The 17614-nt window shown below is 53.9% G+C and overlaps 2 protein-coding genes across 2 annotated transcripts; both read right to left on the bottom strand.

Annotated features, from left to right (window-relative positions):
• Positions 1-1657: 1657 nt before the first annotated feature.
• Fbrs (fibrosin) lies at positions 1658-14449 on the bottom strand. The gene is made up of 18 exons (XM_013011398.1): positions 12936-14449; positions 12474-12653; positions 11739-11774; positions 11615-11644; positions 10642-10690; positions 10251-10551; positions 8673-8974; positions 8258-8463; positions 8100-8144; positions 7765-7860; positions 7271-7339; positions 6358-6387; positions 5897-5968; positions 5424-5541; positions 5241-5321; positions 3797-3880; positions 3469-3676; positions 1658-3381 (listed from the first exon to the last, which is right to left on the bottom strand). Exons 1-18 carry the CDS (start codon positions 13389-13391, stop codon positions 2811-2813), a joined length of 2934 nt encoding a protein of 977 aa, XP_012866852.1. The 5' UTR covers positions 13392-14449; the 3' UTR covers positions 1658-2810.
• Positions 14450-16369: 1920 nt separating this feature from the next.
• On the bottom strand, positions 16370-17608 carry Prr14 (proline rich 14). The gene is made up of 4 exons (XM_013011403.1): positions 17583-17608; positions 17191-17282; positions 16844-16915; positions 16370-16751 (listed from the first exon to the last, which is right to left on the bottom strand). The coding sequence occupies exons 2-4, from the start codon at positions 17277-17279 to the stop codon at positions 16475-16477; spliced, it is 438 nt and encodes a 145-aa protein (XP_012866857.1). The 5' UTR covers positions 17280-17282; positions 17583-17608; the 3' UTR covers positions 16370-16474.
• Positions 17609-17614: the final 6 nt, after the last annotated feature.

Raw genomic sequence — 17614 nt, 5'->3', positions numbered from 1 at the left:
AAGCATGGAAGTGTGGCTCAAGTGGTACAGTGCCAGCCATGATTGAAAAAGGTGAACAAGTGCTTCAGGGCTCTCTGAGTTCAAACCCCAGTACCAGCAAAACTACAACCAAAAACAACTTAGTCATATAGAAGAGGAATTTACCCTTGATATAATTAACAGTGGTTACCTCTTGAGAGCTGGGATTATAGGACACTTTTTTTTTTTTGGTCCAGTCGTGGGGCCTGAACTCTGGGCCTGGGCACTGTCCCTCAGCTCTTCAGCTCAAGGCTAGCACCCTACCACTGGAGCCACAGCACCACTTCCGGCTTTTTTCTTTTTGCTTATGTGGTGCTGAGGAATCGAACCCAGGGCCTCTGGCATGCAAGGCATGCGCTCTACCACTGAGCCACCTTCCCAGCCCCCCCTTTTTTTTTTTGTCAGTCGTGGGGCTTGAACTCTGGGCCTGGGCGCTGTCCCTCAGCTCTTCAGCTCAAGGCGAGCGCTCTACCACTTGAGCTACAGTGCCACTTCCGGTTTTCTGGTGGTTTATTGGAGATAGGAGTCTTATGGTCTCTCCTGCCCGGGCTGGCTTTGAACTGCGATCCTCAGATCTCAGCCTCCTGAGTAGCTAGGATTACAGGCGTGAGCTACCAGTGCCCGGCAGGACACTTTTTCTTTGTACTGTTTTTTCTGTTCATCCTGGGGCTTGAACTAGAGGCCTGGGCGATATCCTGAGCTCTTTAGCTCAAGGCTGGCACTCTACCAGTTGAGCCATAGTGCTACTTCCAGTTTTCTGGTGGTTAATTGGAGATAAGAGCCTCACGGACTTTCCTGCCTGGGCTGGCTTTGAACCATGATCCCCAAATCTCAGCCTCCTGGGTAGCTAGGATTGCAGGCATGAGCCCCTGGGCGCCTGACCCAGGCTAGCTTTGAACCATGATCCTCAGATCTCAGTCTCCTGAGTAGACACCAGCGCCTAGCTCTTTGTACTGGACTATTAGTGTTTGCATTGCTTTAGAATGACCACGTAGGCGGTGGGACTGTGGGACAGTGCTTAGTGGTAGTGTGTTTGCTTGGCACCCATCAAGCCCTGGGTTTGATTCCTCAGTATCACATAAACAGGAAAAGCCGGAAGTGGCGCTGTGGCTCTAGTGATAGAGTGCCAGCCTTGAGCAAAAAAGCAAAAGCAAAAGCAACTCAGGGATAGTGCCCAGGCCCTAAGTTCAAGTCCCAGGACTGACAAATAAGAAAGAAAATAGAATGACTATGTAGTACTTGGCAAATACAATTAGTGACCATTACAGATCTTATCTAATGTAACTATACATGTGTATACAGGCAAACACGCAGGAAGAAATATGATGAACACACACCAAATACTCAACAGTGGCAACCTCTTGAGAAGGGAATGGGCTGGGGAAGAATGGTAAAAGGGGAAATTTGATGTTTTACATTCAATGTCTTTCCAGATGGCTTCATTCTTATATATGTATTCCTACATTGTAGAGAACCAACACCTAATACCAATCCATGCACTCAGAAGCAGAACTCCTCCAATGCAGGACAGAAGGAAAACATAGGACGTGGCCATATTGTCCCCATCCCTCCCTTATACCGAGACCCAATCCAACCCATACCAGGCGACCCATACAGACCCAAAGAGGAGCCAGGGGGCCTCATTGTAACACTCATTTTTATATAAATATCCGCAAGTCATGTTACAGAATAAGCCCCACCGGGGGAAAAAAGTCAACGTTATGGTTTGTTAAACTGAGCCCTGCCTTCTAGGTTGGGCCCCAGCCTGGAGGCGTCTGCTGCTTTGGGAAGGCTGGGGCTGTTGCCGTGAGGCTGCTGAAGAAGCTGCCCGTATTGCCCACCCCAGGGCCAACCCCCTTCTTTGGTGTGTGGTACATGGTGACCTTCTTTGCCCCCTACCCCCCAGCCTAGGACAGGGTTTTGTGGAGCAGGGCCCAGGAGTCCTGGGGGCACTTGGAAATGGGGTAGGGGTGGGGACTGAGCCATTAAGAGGTGGCGTCTGAGGCTTGAAGGTTGAGCTTTTTAGAGCTGGGGACAAAGTTAACAGAACTCGTTGAGGAGAACCTGGGCTGACAGTGTGTTTCCCTCTAGCTTAGGTCCCTAGGGTCCTTCCCCCTACTTGGTCTGACTCTGGCTGGACCCCATGTATCCCCAGGGACAAGCCCTGGGGCTACTACTTGTCCCCTCCCAGCTTTTCCCCTGTGACCCCCCCCTCCCCCCACAGAGAGGCCAGAGGCTAGGAACACAGCACCAGTCTGAGGATTTAATTAACCAGGAAGGGGTCATTGGGAGGGGCACCCCTGTAAAAATGTACAAAAGGTCTGGGGGCTATATAGAAGGGGTGATAAATATGTACATGGAACCCCCTTTCCTTTAGTTCCCTCATCCTCCAGCCCTAGAAGGGCACAGGACTTGGATGGTAGAAGAGGAGGGAGCACTTTGGCCTCTGGCTAAGTGAGCCCTTGGGGAGGCAGGCCAAGGGCCTAGAGGACCTCAGAGGGGAAGATGGTGCACCTCAGGAGGTCGTCTGCTATGACCTCTGAAATGACCCCTCTTCTCATGTACACATACACCTCTCTCCAGAGGCTTGTGGCCTCTACCCTCCCAGTGTCCCCACGGTCCATAGGATACTTGACCTTGTGGGGGTTGGAGTTCTACTCCCAGGCCCATGACCTCAGAGATGGCTGCGAGGGTCATGATCTTTGCCTTCCAGCACTGGCTCAAAAACCTCAGGCCCAGGGCCTTATCAAAAGGAAAAGGGGAATGGAGCTTTGCTGGTCCCTCCCCTCCCCTCACCTGTCAGCCCGGGCTGGGCCAGGGGCCCTAGGTGGAGAGCTGGGCCGGGGGGCGGGCACAAGTGGAGGTGGTGCCCCCAAGAGGGCTCCTGGTGGGGTCTTGCTGAGAAGGTGGGGGGTTCCTGGGGCCGCGGCGGGTGGCGGTGGAGGAGCCAAGCGGCTGTATAGCAGTGGATGAGCAGGCTCTAGACCATAGAGGCGGGCAGCAGCCACAGCCCCAGGTCCAGTCAGCTCCTCACCGGCCTCATAGAAGCGAGGTGGCCTGGCCAGGCGTGGGGGCCCTGCCAACCAGGCTGGCTCCAGGAAGCCTGCACAGCGCTCTGGTGGACTAGGGCCCAGAAAGGGGGGTGGCCTGGGCCTCTCGAACAGCAGGTGAAGGCCTTGAGGCCCTGTGGCAGCGGCAGCAGCGGCGGCGGCGGCAGCGGCGGCGGCGGCGGCAGCAGCCTCTTCTTTCCGCTCTTCCTTTACTCGCACAGACTCCTTGGCTGGCCGTGCCCCTTCCTCACCAGCCCGAGTCTTAGGAGTAGCAGGAGAAACTCGGAGCTGGGGCCTTGAGAAAGGGAGGTCCCTAAGGCAGAGATAAGGAAATAATGAAGGTGCTCCAGAAGACTGAAGGACGGCGAGAGCGGCATGTTGGCAGGGCAGGGAGACATACCTATCCTTCTCCTCCTTGGTGATAGAAGGCTCTCTCCGCTCCACAGGCCGCTCCTTGTCTGAGCCTGGTGTCCGGGCGGCCTCAGGGGGCCGGACCCAGGCAGGAAACGCCAGAGGACTGCGGTGCAGGCGGCCCCACGGGTCTGGGGGAGAGGCGAAGGTTGGTGGGGCCCCTGGACTTTCTTTCTGGGCAAAGACGGCGCCGGAGTCTAGGCAGATAGTGAAATAGAAAGCCATAGGGGCCAGGAGTGAGAAGCTCCAGATCCTGTGTGATAAGTGACAAATCCCCCCCCCCCAGAACCCTCTGCACACCCCCACCCAGCACTCACTGAATGTGGGGCTGCCCAGGCCTCCAAAGGCCCCGTTGGAGAGGGCAGCCAAGGAGGCGAAGCTTGTGGGACGCCCAAAAGGATCTATTGGGGGGGGAAAAAAAAAGGAGAGATGTCAGAGCATGGGCACCGAACTGTGAGCAGGAGCAAAGAAATGGGGGGAAGAGGCAAATCAGTAAGCAGGCCAGGAGTCCTAAACATTTCCTCGGACCAGGCAAGGCACTGTGATTTGACACGTACCATGTTGTTTATTAGCCCAGTGTCCCAAGCACCAGGATACAGGAGTATTCCCACTTTCAAATGATAAAATAGGCTCAGAGAGGTGAAATGACTTGTCAAAGATCATCAAACTGTGAGGTGTACTCACAAACCAGGGCTGTTCTGTTTTTTTTTTTTTTGGGTCCGGTCATGGGGCCTGAACTCTGGGCCTGGGTGTTGTCCCTCAGCTCTTCAGCTCAAGGCTAGTGCTCTACCACCTGAGCCATAGCTTCTTTTTGCTTTTGTGGTGCTGAGGAATCAAACCCAGGGCCTCAGGCATGCAAGGCAAGCGCTTTACCACTGAGCCACCTTCTCAGCCTATAAAGATACTGAGCATACTCATCAGGAGTTTTCATTAAGTCTTTTCTTTTGGGACGGGGGGGTCCAGTCGTGTGTCCTGAACTCTGGGCCTGGGCACTGTCCCTCAGCTCTTCAGCTCAAGGCTAGCGCTCTACTACTTGTGCCACAGCTCCACTTCTGGCTTTTTTCTTTTTGCTTATGTGGTGCTGAGGAATCGAACCCAGGGCCTCTGGCATGCAAGGCAAGCGCTCTACCACTGAGCCACCTTCCCAGCTACCAGGGCCATTCTGATATTAAGAGATCAAGCTCTTATTCCCATTCCCTCACATCAGCCACCTGAACCCATTTAGCGGACCTTGACACTAGCAAGCTACTGGCCTGAAGATCTCAGCTGTCTTCTCTCCCATGTAGAGCCCTTCCCAGATTCACCCTCACTTCATGAATGTGTCACAGCTGGTAGAACAACTAGCCCATGGGAACTGCAGCCAGAAATGCTTCCATCCAAACTCAACTCCTTCTTGTCCACCCAGAGCGAGCTTAAATCTTCCCCCAAGAAACCTGCCAAGTTCCCCTGAGCCTGCACAGCTAGCTACCCCTTCCCCCTTTCCTCTCCCAGGTAGCATGCTACCCCTCTATTCCTGGCTATTTCAGAGACAGAGTGTGCTATGGCAGAAAGAGGGAGTCACTGCTCTTTGCCACTTATTTATAGCTAAGGAACTCACAGCTCAGAACAGGTCGAGTAATTTGCCCAAGGCCACAAAGCAAATGGAACCAGAATCCACCCCATTCTAGCTGCTTCTCGGGTCTGATGTCCATCTTGCAGCTCCAGAACATCTGGGAAGTTGGGGACAAGGCCTGGGATGCCCAACATGCCCTTGGCTCTTACCAATGTGGGTGCTGGGGCTCAGGAAGGGTCCGTGGGCCCCGGGAGCTGCCGTGAAAGGGTTGGTTGCAGCGTGGACGGCACCTGGGCAGAGAGGTGGGAAACTCATGAGGCTGAGTTGGCGCAAGGTGGACCTTGGGCCATAGGTGGGGAATCTCAGACCCTAGGAGGGCTGGCCAGACTCACCAGTCGCAGTGAAGAGGGAGGCCGGGTGGGAGAGTTCCTGCCCAGGGGGCAGGACCCCATAGGGCCCCGGAAGGCAGGGCAGGAGGTCGTTCCGAAAGTCAAGCTTGTGGGAGTCACCCTGTGTGAGACACAGGGAGAGGGCAAATAGGTGAGTGAAGAGCCAGGGCCAGTACTGTTTCCATTTTTTTTCTCTGTCTCTTTCTTACGAAGTCCCTACTGTCATTCTCCCACCATGAGCTCCCTTCCAAGGGCTGGCTCACACCGAGGAGCTTAGCTGCTATCCTCTTCCTCTACTTCTACCTCTCTGATCATCATCCCAGAATTAACCCAAGAACACACTGTGCAGCAGTGATGAGACAGGAGAGAATGTTTCTGGCCAAGATTCTACAGAGTTCCATTGAATGCAGCTGCCCCAGAGCTCAGGCCATCCTTGCCTCTCAGACCCACTCTCCCCAGCCCTCCGGCCCCAGTACCTTCATCTTTTCCTGGTGTCTCAGGATCATGTAAGCCACGCGCACGTGCATGGCACACCACTTCCCTGGTTTCTGTCGCCCCAGATGGATGACCAAAGGGAAAGGGAAGCAAAGAACATTCACTCATCACCCACTCCAGGCCCGGCCGTGAGCCCAGCCTTGTCACACAACGTCCCTACTCACCATTCCTACAACCAAGAGATGACCAGGTTCATTTTAAAGTCTAGGAAACTGAGGCTCAGAGAGATAAAACTGTCTTGCCCAAGGTCCCATGGCCGGTTATATCTGAGCCGAGGTCTGTGACTTCAAAGACCTTCCCTTTCTATTGTGTCACATTTGGCTTCTTCCATGTCTTGGCCCTTTTCATCGTTCCCAAGTAGGAACCCTCCCACCCTTTAGCCAGAATGCCCTATAACACCAGCCCCCAGCCTCATGCAGCCTGAGGTCCTCAACAAACTCACCCTCAAAGGTGGCCGGAAATGGTCGGGGATCTGGGGATGGCAAAGGAAAGATTGAAGGCAATTCACACGTGTTCACTAACCTTGGTGCTTCATATCCATAGCATCTATTTGCCCCTAGATGCCTCCCTGAGTCTCTGACTCCCTTCAACATTTCTGGTGTCAAAATCCCCTTCTCTGTCCTCTCTCTCCCACTCCAGCCATCTCTCCTCCAACACCTCCCCAAGGAAAGTGCCCTGCTCGGAGGGTTGAGGAGTTGCTACAGGCAGGCAGGATAGGTCTTTCAATGAGCAGTATTATATATTGGAAGCATCAATTTAAGTAAGTTATCTTTAAAAAAAAAAATAAGACAGACAAACAGAAAAAACACCTTTCAAGGAAGCTGGAAAACGCGGGTCTAGTCTAGCCCATAGGAAACACATGCAGTGCTCAGCCATGTTCTTACAGCCTTCAAGTCTAAGGCTGCTACATGTGCAAAGAGAAAAGCAAATCTCTGGCTCCTCAACCACTTCTCAAAGAGAAAGCTTTGTGGACAGGGCTTCCTGCTATGTCATTTGGGGAACAAAAAATTAAATTTGACCTAATTCAAGAAGCTCCACAGAATCTACTGTCCTTGGGCTGGGGGATGTAACAGTGGTGGAATGTGCGCTAGGAATGGTGAGGCCCTGAGTTTGATCCCCAGTAGCACCAAAAATAAAACCATTTCCCTAATATTACCTTATTCCTGGGCCCACATAATAAGCCTCCTATTTCTCATGCCTGGGAAATCCTGTTATTTATAGAAATCCTCTCTCTGTAGACACCTAGGGATACCTCTGATTGTGTATTAAAGGGAGGAGTCAATGGTGAACTCTCCTACTTTCCCCTCAACATACCTTTTAGCTTCCTTCCCCAGGACCTACCCTGACCCCCTCACCTGTGTCCCCTTCTGGGGGAGCCCGCTTGGCACTGGCCCCAGTCGTGGTGGCAGCTCAGGGTTCGTGCTCTGGTAAAGGGGAGTGGAGGAATTAGACAGGAGAGCTGGCACCAAGCATTAAAAAAGGGGGTCTAGAACCAAGCTGGGGGATGGGACAGAGAGGGAGCATGGTTATACAAAAACTTAGGTGCAGGAACTGGAGCTGTGCCTCAAGTATTAGAGTGCTAACCTTGAGCAAAAAGGCTCAGGGCCAGTGTCTAGGCCCCGAGTTCAGGCCCCAGGACTAGCACAAGTCAAAGAATCTTACGTTTGGGACACAGAAACAGCACAATGGAAAAAAAAAAATTAAAAAAAAAAACAACAAACTTGGATCCAGAAAAGAGGGCAAGAAGCTATAGACAGGTTTGGAGGAATGGGAAGAAAAGCATGGAGATCCAGGATGCTTGAGTCTATAAGGGGTGGGAGGCAGTGGTATGGCTGGATTGGAGGCTCACCTTGGGCTGGAAGGCCCCCTGCAGGGAGCCAAAGGAGACAGCTGGCGGGAGGCCCGGAGGGAGCCCGGGCACTGCGGGAGGAAAGGCCATGTACGGCTGTGGAGAGAAGGGGACTAGTCCAAGCAGGGGGTGGAGGTATAGTCCGGATCTGGTCTACCCATCAGTCAGTCCTCGGGCCTCCACCCTAACCCTCCTACCTCCCCACATCCCCTTGGAGCTCTCCCAGGCTTAAGGCTCTGGCTTCTGGAGCTAAAGATTGGACTCCAACAGTCAGGGCCACATGCATGCATGGACACATCCATATCCATACATCACACACACTCACACACACTCACATTATGTCGGAAAAGGCCTTCCATCTTTCCTGGGTATTTCTCAAACTAGGGAAGAGAAGGGAAGAGTAAGCTGCTGGCGAGGGACCCAGGGCCTTGACCTCAAGCCACGCCCTCCCCCAGGCCTCTGAGCCTCATCACCAGCCCAATGAGGAGCTCACCATGTGGGGGCCATGGGGTGGCAGCAGGCCCGGGGGATAAGGGGTGAAGTGCTGGTGGGTGTGCTGGTGGGTGTGCTGGTGCTGGTGGTTGTGCTGGTGGAACTGGAAGGCCAGGGGCCGGGCTGAGCCCCCTGCTCCCACCACCTCAGGGCCACCCTGGGCATTCAGGTAGCGAGAGTTCAGGTCCTGGCCGATCAGGTCCTGCTCTGTGGGAGGGGAGGGGAGAAGGCTTTCGTATCTGTTGCCACCATGTCAGCCTCCTTAGGCCCCAGTGACTCGCCTTCCCTCTGGCCTTGAGCCACTCACTCCCTCCTCAAGTACTGCTGTAGGCTGAGGCCCAGAGGCCCTAAAGCCAACTGGGCCAGAGCTCAGAGCCATGGTCCCCCCCACCCCCCGGCCAGGACCCCACACTCACCAGAAAGGGCGTTAGCGGCTGAGGCCCCAGGGTGCCCTGGCACCTGCAGCAGGGGTGGGGGTGGGGGCAGGGGAGGGCCAGGGGAGAACAAGGAGGGGTGGTGGGGTGGAGGGGGGGCCCGCAGGCCCGGGGGAGGAAAGCTGTGGGCGGACAGAGGCAAGGGCAGTGAGGGCGTTGGGGGCCGGTGGGTGAGCTGCGCGGACGAGGAGGAGGCAGATGAGGAGGAGGAGGACGAAGAGGATGATGAGGGGGGAGGCTGAGCCACGGGAGGGGCCGGGGCCTTGGGGGGCGGCCGTGAAGAGCTGGGGAGAGAAGTGGGGAGATGAGTGAGGAAGTGGGAGGTGCCAGCTCTGACAGGAGGGGGTCAGAAGCCTGGGTGGTAATACTTCGTTTCTCCAACACAGGAGATGGCAGAGCTCCTTCAGATAACCCAGCCTCAGACTGAGGTGCCTCCCACCCCCGACAAACCCCCTCTCTTCTACCTCTGCCATCTCTGGCCATATGACTTTCCCTTTTCTGACTCAATCACAGCACCAAACAGATCATTCATTTTGATGTCTAATTACACTGGGCCACCTGGGTTCCCACCCTAAGACAGTGGAGCAACCACACTGGCCTGTCCTAGGAATCAGGAGCTCGAATTCTAGGCACATCTTGCCACAAACACCATGGGAAACCTTGAGCAAGTCACTGCCCCCCTCTGAGCCTTAGTTTTCTCAATAATAACAATGATGATGACAACAGAAAGAGCAACAATAATGACAGTATCAACGATTCCTTACCCTTTGGTGAGCATTTACTGTAGGCCAACTGCTGGCACTGCTTTATAAGCTATGGCAAGTTTCCCGCATTTACACCACTTCTCAACACTGCTGCGGCCATACAACCATCTGTATGTACTATGCAAGTTCTACAACTCACTCTCCTTTTTTGGCCTCACCCCAAGCAGTAACACGTAAACTCAAGTTGCGGTACTAGCCATGTTTTCCTAAAGCACATAAAAGCTAACCTGTGACTCAGTTTAGAGCTAACTCAGGTGAGACCTGGCATCATCCCCAGTCCCCACTTGTGACGAGTATACACGCTTTCGGAAACACTGTGTTTACTCCGAATTAGCTAGACAACAGCTTTAGGATGAAAGTACCGTTATTATTTCATTTTGTAGGAAAGAGGAAACTGAGGCTCAGAGGTTAAATGACTTGTCAGAAATCACAGAGCCAGTAAGTGGCAGAAGAATAATTTGAATCCGGGTCTTACTGACACCAAAGCCGGCACTCTTTAAGTATCATGTCAGAATTTCCCAAAGTATATTCCAAAGAGCACTATTCCTAGCAGATTTGCTTTAGAAGAAATTCTCACCAGAAAATAAAACCTGGAAATGGCACCAATAGGATTGATTGCCCAGATAAGTCCTAGAGTCATCTCGGAAATTGTATTTCACCCAGTGTCTCTCAAACTTTTTAGCCTCAGAATCCTTTTTCACGCCACACCCCCATCCCATGTCCATCAAAGAATGCAAGGGTTTGGAGCCAAATAACCAGGCCCTTCCAGATCAGACCAGCTACCTGAGTCACTCACCTGCCAGTGCTGAGATCCAGGCTGCTGCCATAGGGAGAAGTGCGGAGGCCGAATGGCGAGACCCGAAGCTGCAGCTGGGGCTGGGGTGGGGGTGGCAGGCTGGGGGTGGCCGGCAAGGGTGCAGGGGGTGAGACAGGAGGCCGAGGGGCTGGTGGAGGCGGTGGTTCCTTTGGGGGGAAAGGCACTAGCAGCGGGTCGGGCCCTGGGGGCTGTTCCTGGCTCCGCTCCAGGCCCGACACTTTAGGGACCACGGAGAGTTTTGCTTCACAGTTCCCATTGAAGGCGCCATGGGGCCCCGAGGCTGTGAGGGCAGGACAGCAGACATGCTCAGCTGAAGTTCATGCTCACCCAACTCTTCCCGCTTGCCTCCATCCCAGCCCTTGGCACCAACCTTTGCTGGTTGAGACAGTAAAGGATGGGTCGAGGTCATCATCAGAGACCTGGCAGAGAAGGTAGGAAGATGGTTAAGTTATAGTCAAGCCAGGCCTCCACCTAGGAAGGCCCATAGCCTCGGGAGCCGGCGAGGTATGGGGGTGATAGCAACTCTATTCTACCACTGGACTTTGGGCTTTAGCAGGAGTTAAGCTTGGAGACAGAAGTGGGGCAGCAGAGCCAAACAGAAAAAAATCTGCTAGTCCAAGAAGACTGAATCAAGGCAGCACTTTAGTAACAAAAAGCAGGCAAATCAAAGTGTCAGACAGGCCTTAGGCCCACCTGGCCTAAACATCCGTTTAGCTCCCTAGCCTTAGCAAAAAACTAAGCTGCTAATACAATGAAACCTAGAGACTCCTTAAAAACCTAGACTTAAAATTCTCTTGAGAATGGATCCCTATTTTCATGTGGCAGGAAATTGGCCACTCCCCTTGGACAGACGGTTCTCTGGGACATCATACTCCATGCCCAGAAAACTTCTGAAGGAAAATGAGACAAACATCAGTAAGTACAAACTGAGTTACTTACAGGAGTAAATGGATATAGCATTATTTCCTAGGATACATTAGCTCAGAAGAAGCAAATAAGCTCTAATAATAAACTGAAATTCCCCTACATGGAAGAGCTCCTTCAATGACACTGAAGTAGCTTCACGTCTTACGGCTTGTCTTTGCTCAGACTCCTCATTCAAAAAGCCTTATAGTATAAGCGGACTAATGGCTAGGAAGAACCATTATGGATTACCATGAAGAAATGGTGATGGCTCTTTAGAAAAGATGCCATACCAAGACTTGCAGCTAGTCTTCCTGGCTCAACCTAATTCATGCTGCCCACTCAAAAGGAGGCTTTTGCTGCATTCAGAAGGTCTTTAAATTATAGTCTATTTGATAGGCCGTGACACTGCCCACCCAACAAGTTCCAGCCCCACTCACCCTCTCATCCAGATCACTTTCCGCATCACACTGGGAAGAGGGAAAAAAAAAGAGGTGTCAGGAAAGGAAAGAAAAGTGGGATACAAGGGGTGAGGAGAGGCCAATTTAGGGAGACAGCACTTACTATGTATCCAGCTTCCAGAGAATGGCGAGAGAAGGCCTGAGAAAGACCAGAGTCCAGAGGTAAGGCAGGATGACTAGATATCCAGGCAATTCAACAAAATTTCAACTCCCAGTTCAGTATTCAAGGTCCCCCATGCTTTTCTAGCTTCTCTCATTCCCAATGTGCTTGCCAGACTCTTTAAGTACAACAGGTTCTCACATCTATGTGCCTTTGCTCAAAACAGCTTTTCTCCATTTCTCCTCTTAGCAAACTTCTGACTGTACTTCGGGGCCTAAGACATCATAGGGGGCTTTCCCTAACCACAACCCTCGCCCATCCCCCAGGCCGAATGAGTGGCTTCCTCATGTTGGTTTCTGCAGCACTGCTCCCCAATCCCCACCTTATGTAGCCTCCCAAATCGTGGCCCAAATGTTTACTTGTCCACTGCCACCACCTCCAGGGAAGGAAAGGGACCACATTTAACTCATTTATCATTCAACCAAGTCCTTTAGATGTGTCTTGAATTACTAGCATGTTTGAAGTAGACATAATACCAACCACAAGCAGGTGAATCTGACTGTACATAATTCTTTGTCAGGCCTGAAAGGGGGGGGGGCACTCTGGCTGGTTTGGCATTCTTTTCTGCATTAAAGACTGGGATCACTGTTTAGAGTGGGCAGTGGTACTGCTGATTGGACATAAGTCAAGACACTATGCCTGTCAGTTTTAGAGGATGTGTATCTGGGAAGAGCTCACCTCTTTCCTTCTCCGCTTATTGGGCCATTTGCGGGCTCGATCCCCAGGGGGCCGGCCAGGCTCTCGATCAGAGCTGTCCCCTGGCTCCCCAGTGGCCCCACTGGAGCCCCCCCTCTTCCGTTTCCCAGAATGCTTCAGCCGATGTTCCAGTCGCTCTGGGGGCTGAAGAGATGCATCCTTCTGTGGAGGAGGAGGTGGGACTGACGTGGATGGAAAATGAAAGCTTCCCACCTCTTTTAGGGGTGATCAGGCTTCCAAAGCGCCTCTGGCTGGTGACCCAGCTGGTCCCTGGAGACTAACTGCTCTACCTCCTCCTACCCTAGGGTGGGGCGAGGCCGGCCAGAGGAGCCGGTCGCTCTGGTTTGGGTGGCAGCAACCCCCCCCCACCCCGCACTCCCCCACCCAAGGCACGGTGCCTGCTCTGCCCCTCGGACCCCCAGGCCCCGTCCCGCCAGGCCTTACCTGCAAGGCCTCGAGGCTGGCGAAGCTGGCGATGGCAAAGCCATCGATCAAGTCCTCCTCCTCCTCCTCTTCTTCCTCCGGCTCCTCCTCGGCCTCTCCGTCGTCGGGGCCCCCCTCTTCCTCCTCCTCCTCCTCTTCCCCACGGCTGCCCGAGCCGGCGGGCCGCTTCCGAGCTCGGGGCCGCGGGGGCCGCGGTCTGGGACGAGGTCGCCGCCGCCTCGGGCCCCCGGGCCGCTCACCCGACGAGGCGGAGGACCAGGGCCTGGCGGGCGGCGGCGGCGACGACGACGACGAAGAGCCGCGCGGGGCGGCCAGCAAGGCCCGGGGCGCGTCGCCGCCCGGCCCGCGGCGGCGCCGCTGTTCCCGGTCTCGGTCCCGGCGCGAGCAGCGCCGCCGCCGACGCTCCCCCTCGGCCACCCAGCCCGGGCCTGGGGCTGCGGCCGCTGCTGTCTCCATGGCGACGGCCCTCAGCGCCGCATCCGGAGGCGACGGGGCCCGGAGTGGCCTGTCCGCAGGCCGGGGGTCGCAGGCGCGGTGCTGACGGCGGCTCAGGGAAGAGAAGGCCCCGGCTTCCCCTCTAAAGCAGGATCTGCTGGCCCCGAACTCGCCCCAAGGCCAAGGCCCGGAGAGCCGGCGCCGCCCCCGGGGCGACAAGCCCGAGGGCCCCCCCTGTGGGGCCGGCGGGGCCGCGACGGCGAAAACGGGGCGGCCGTCCCTTTAAGGCGAGTCCTCAAGCTGTCCAGCCCCCGGCCCCTTTAAGACGACCCGCCGGTGTCCGGCCGGCCTAGTGCGGTGGCCGCCCCCTGCCAGGGGTCGAGGCAAGTCTCCCCGAGGAAGAGGAAGGACCACCCCTTTAAAAGGGGCCGAAAGCTCGACCCGAAACGCAGACCTTCCCTTTAAAAGTGTCTCAAGTCCTCCGGCTAAAAGAGGCCACCCCTTTAAGGAGTCCAGGGTCCTTCTAACAGCAGGCCGATCCTTTAAGAGCTCGAGAGCTGGTTTCTACTCCTCCACAAGCAACCACTTCCCCTTTAAGCAGAGTTTAAAGGACTTCTTCCGTGGGGCGGGAGCAGAGAAGAGAAAAACCAATCGTCCCGGTTCTCCCAACAGCAGAGTTCACGATTTGTCAACCTTCGGTTCGACAGCTTCTCCTTTAAGGCTAGCGTTCAAGTCGGCAGAGATCGGTGGCCACCCCTTTAAGATTTAAAGGGGCCTTCTCCGGACCCAGCTTTTCCATCCTCCGCCTCCGTTCGCCATGAAAGGCGCGAGGGGGGGCGGGGCCCCGGGGCCAGCCCTCCAAAGCCCCGGATGTGAGGCAACGGTGACGGGTGTAGCTCCTCTGTACGCCGACATAAAAGTCTCTTCCTCTTTTCTTCCGTCTTTGCCTAACTTGTGCTTTAGGGGATGCGGAACGACCGTTGGGCCGCGAAAAAACTCCAGCGCATCTTCCTGTTGTCTCCTTTGGAGTCCCAGGCCTCTTCTCCGCCAGGACTCCCCTGCCCCTCCTCCCTCTTCCTCCTCAGCCTACGCCTCCTTCCTCTCTCTGCCTCCTCCCACTCTCCGCCCCCTTCCCCTCCCCCCGCACAGGCCTAGTCATTGATAGGTGGGCAAATGTGCGTCAAGGCGAAGGGCGGAGTCAAGCTCTGGGGAGTGGGTAATATGTAACCGCCCTCAAATCTTGGATTGGGTTACATCAGGTTAGCTCCGCCCTCTCCCAAGTCTTGTGACTCGACTGGTTAGAAGTAGGTGTTTGGGGTGGTTCCCCCGGTAGCCCCGCCTCTTCCTACTCTTCGTTTATTGGCTTCTTTCTGACGGCGTTCAGGCGAGGAGTTGGGCGAGGAGTTCGTCGTAGGGGGCAGTTGGCCGCTTGGCGGCGCGCGGCTGCGGAAGGTGCGGTTCTACGTGCAGTTGCTCCGATTTTCGTCGCTTGGCGTTTCCCGATTTTCGTCGCTTGGCGTTTTGCGCATGCGCCTAGTGACCGCACCACCCCTAGGGCTTCCTTGGTAGATCGCTCCGCGGTGTCAGATGGCTTCAAGGCCTCGCGTTATTTTCTAGTGCCTGTGGGAAGACCGCGTTGGGTTACAGCCGGGTTAGAGTGCTGGACGGAGCTCCCCGAGCTCCTTTTAACTCATTTGGTAGTAGCAATTCTCTTCACACGCTGCTATCTGCACGTTTTACCGAGGACGGGTAAAGCAGCTAGGATCCTGGTTCCAGCCATCTCTGGCCAGCATTCCACCGACTCCACGTGAAAGATGGCGAGTGCCACTGACTGACCCGTTTTAATGTGTCATGCTCACCCTAACCCTAATTCTTTCATAGGGCTACGTTATGTTACCGGTGACAGGCTATTATTGTGTGTGTGTGTGTGTGTGCCAGTACTGGGGCCAGAACTGGGGGCCTGGGCTGACCCTTAGCTTTTTCGCTCAAGGCTAGCACTTTGCCACTTGAGCCACCGTTTCACTCCAGGCCTTTTTGGTGGTTAATTGGTGCTAACTTGACTGCCTGGGCGGGCTCCAAATTTCCATCCTCAGATCTCAGCCTCGGGAGTAGCTAGGATTACAGTGAGCCATTGGCACTAGGACTTTGATTTTAGCTTTTGCTCTGGCATCCCAAGTCTGCAAGTTGGAAGGGATTCAGGACTATCTTGCTCAAGGCTTTAGCTTACTCTGTATCTTTAAGCCTCTTTGAGGTAAATGGCATGGGAAAATTCTGACAAGGATCCCAGGTCTCATTCAGAAGTATCCTCCTCAGAATTTACAAATAAAAAGTTATTTTGGGGCCTGGTGCTGGTAGTTCATGCCTATAATCCAAGCTATTCAGGAAGCTGATATCCAGAGGTGGCATAAAAGTCTGTCTCCAAAATAATTAGTAAAGGGGAGCTGGGAAGGTAGCTCAGCGGTAGAGTGCATGCCTTGCAAGCATGAGGCCCTGGGTTCGATTCCTCAGCACCACTTAAACAGAAAAAGCCGGAAGTGGCGCTGTGGCTCCAGTGATAGAGCACTAGCCTTGAGTGGAAGAGCTGAGGGACAGCACCCAGACCCAGAGTTCAGGCCCCATGACCGGCAAAAAACAAAAAAAACAAACCAAAAAAAAAACTAGTAAAGGAAGTAGAGCTGTGGCTCAACGTGGTGGAGATACAGCCTTGAGCAGAAAAGCTTGGGGACAGCACCCAGGCCTAATTCAAGCCCCAGAACATACAAAACATTAAAAAGTGGTACTGGAAGCATGGCTCAATTGATAGGGTACAAGTCAAGCAAACACAGATACTGAGTTCCAAACCCAGCCCTGTGCTTTGGAGAAGAGTAGATCTTCAATGACCAATTGTTTCTTCTCTGTCCCTCATCTTTTCCTACTCCCTCCTCCACCCCCACTTTTCCAGACAACATAGAAAATTATCAGTATGGTCAATTTCCAACTTAGCTAGAGACACAAAAGAATCAAACATATTGAAAACTTTACTTAGAAATATAGAGGAAAAAAATATAATTGCTTCAGAGGTTTTCCCCTCCAGGATGGATGGCAGGACAAAACAGCTGGAGCTCCTAGGGTTGATGGGGCTGCTTCCCATCCAACTCTTCCTCCAGAAGCAAGGCATCAAGCTCCTCCAGACGCTGCTGTAGCAGGGCTCCCACATCTTTGCTGGGTGACACCTTGGGAGTAAGGGTCCTGCTAGGTGCAGCTCGGATGCCACGAGATGGCCGGCGGGATCGAGGAAGGCTGCTGTCCCGAAATTCTACAGCCCGCCGGAGCTTCTTTGAACTGGTAAGAATCAGAGTCCCATTGCGCTCCCGAGGCTCCTCAAAGATGGTCTCAAAGGTCCTGGATCAAGCAGGGAGAGAGCAGCTGTTTACTAACATGGCTCTTGGTTCTAGTTTCCCTGTATCACCTTCAAAACCTTCCAAGAATCTCACCTCCTGGTTGTTGGCGATTGATAATTCTTGTTGGTATAAATTTCTTCCAAACTAAATTCCTTCTTGTTCAACCTGAGAGCAAAGTGCAGAGGCCACTAAGAAACCACAGGCCAGCAGAGTTTAAAGGACTCCATTAGGGCTGATTTGTAGTTGAGTTTCTGGGACTTGCCAGGATTAGTGAGTGCTATCTGAGGCAGACAGGAAGTTCTAAGCACAAACCTTGTCCATACCAAATTGAATTCCCCAGCCTGGACCTTGGTCCTGATAGGAGATATAGCCATACTTCAGGGGAGTATAAGCTTCTGCTTGCTTGGCTAAACCAACTCTCTGCCTGGTGACCCACTCACCTGATTGGTCGAGGGAGCCCCATTGGCGTGAGCTTTAGCTGAGGACGGACTGGTGTCCGGCGTATTCTGAATCGAGAAACCTTTCCCATAGCCTGTAAAGATAAGAAGGGGGTGAAAAAGAAGCAGAGGCTCAGCCCCTCACTTGTCTCCTGCCCATCATCTGTATTTATTTATTTATTTATTTTTGTCGGTCATGGGGCCTGAATTCTGGGCGTGGGCTCTGTCCTTCAGCTCTTCAGCTCAAGGCTAGTGCTCTACCACTTGAGCCGTGGTGCCACTTCTGGCTTTTTCTACTTATGTGGTGCTGAGGAATCGAATCTAGGGCCTCGTGCATGCAAGGCAACACTCCACCACTGAGCCACCTTCCCAGCCCCCATCATCTGTACTCTTACCTTGGTCTCTGGTTCTGAAAGCACCTGGTCCT

This window comes from Dipodomys ordii, unplaced genomic scaffold, assembly GCF_000151885.1.
Source record: "Dipodomys ordii isolate 6190 unplaced genomic scaffold, Dord_2.0 Scaffold14, whole genome shotgun sequence".
Classification (NCBI taxonomy): Eukaryota; Metazoa; Chordata; class Mammalia; order Rodentia; family Heteromyidae; genus Dipodomys; species Dipodomys ordii.
The sequence above is the reverse complement of the archived record's forward strand: the minus strand, read 5'-3'. Positions and strand labels throughout refer to the sequence as shown.

Excerpts from the sequence above, each read along its gene's own strand:
- Fbrs (XM_013011398.1), bottom strand. The coding sequence starts at position 13,391 with ATGGAGACAGCAGCGGCCGCAGCCCCAGGCCCGGGCTGGGTGGCCGAG. Across the intron at positions 12,654-12,935 it reads CCAGCCTCGAGGCCTTGCAG|AAGGATGCATCTCTTCAGCC; the intron begins GTAAGGCCTGGC and ends CCTCCTCCACAG. Across the intron at positions 5,969-6,357 it reads ATTTCCGGCCACCTTTGAGG|AAACCAGGGAAGTGGTGTGC; the intron begins GTGAGTTTGTTG and ends CTGGGGCGACAG.
- Prr14 (XM_013011403.1), bottom strand. The coding sequence starts at position 17,279 with ATGGGAAAGGTTTCTCGATTCAGAATACGCCGGACACCAGTCCGTCCT. Across the intron at positions 16,916-17,190 it reads GGGCTCCCTCGACCAATCAG|GTTGAACAAGAAGGAATTTA; the intron begins GTGAGTGGGTCA and ends CTTTGCTCTCAG. Across the intron at positions 16,752-16,843 it reads CAATCGCCAACAACCAGGAG|GACCTTTGAGACCATCTTTG; the intron begins GTGAGATTCTTG and ends TGCTTGATCCAG.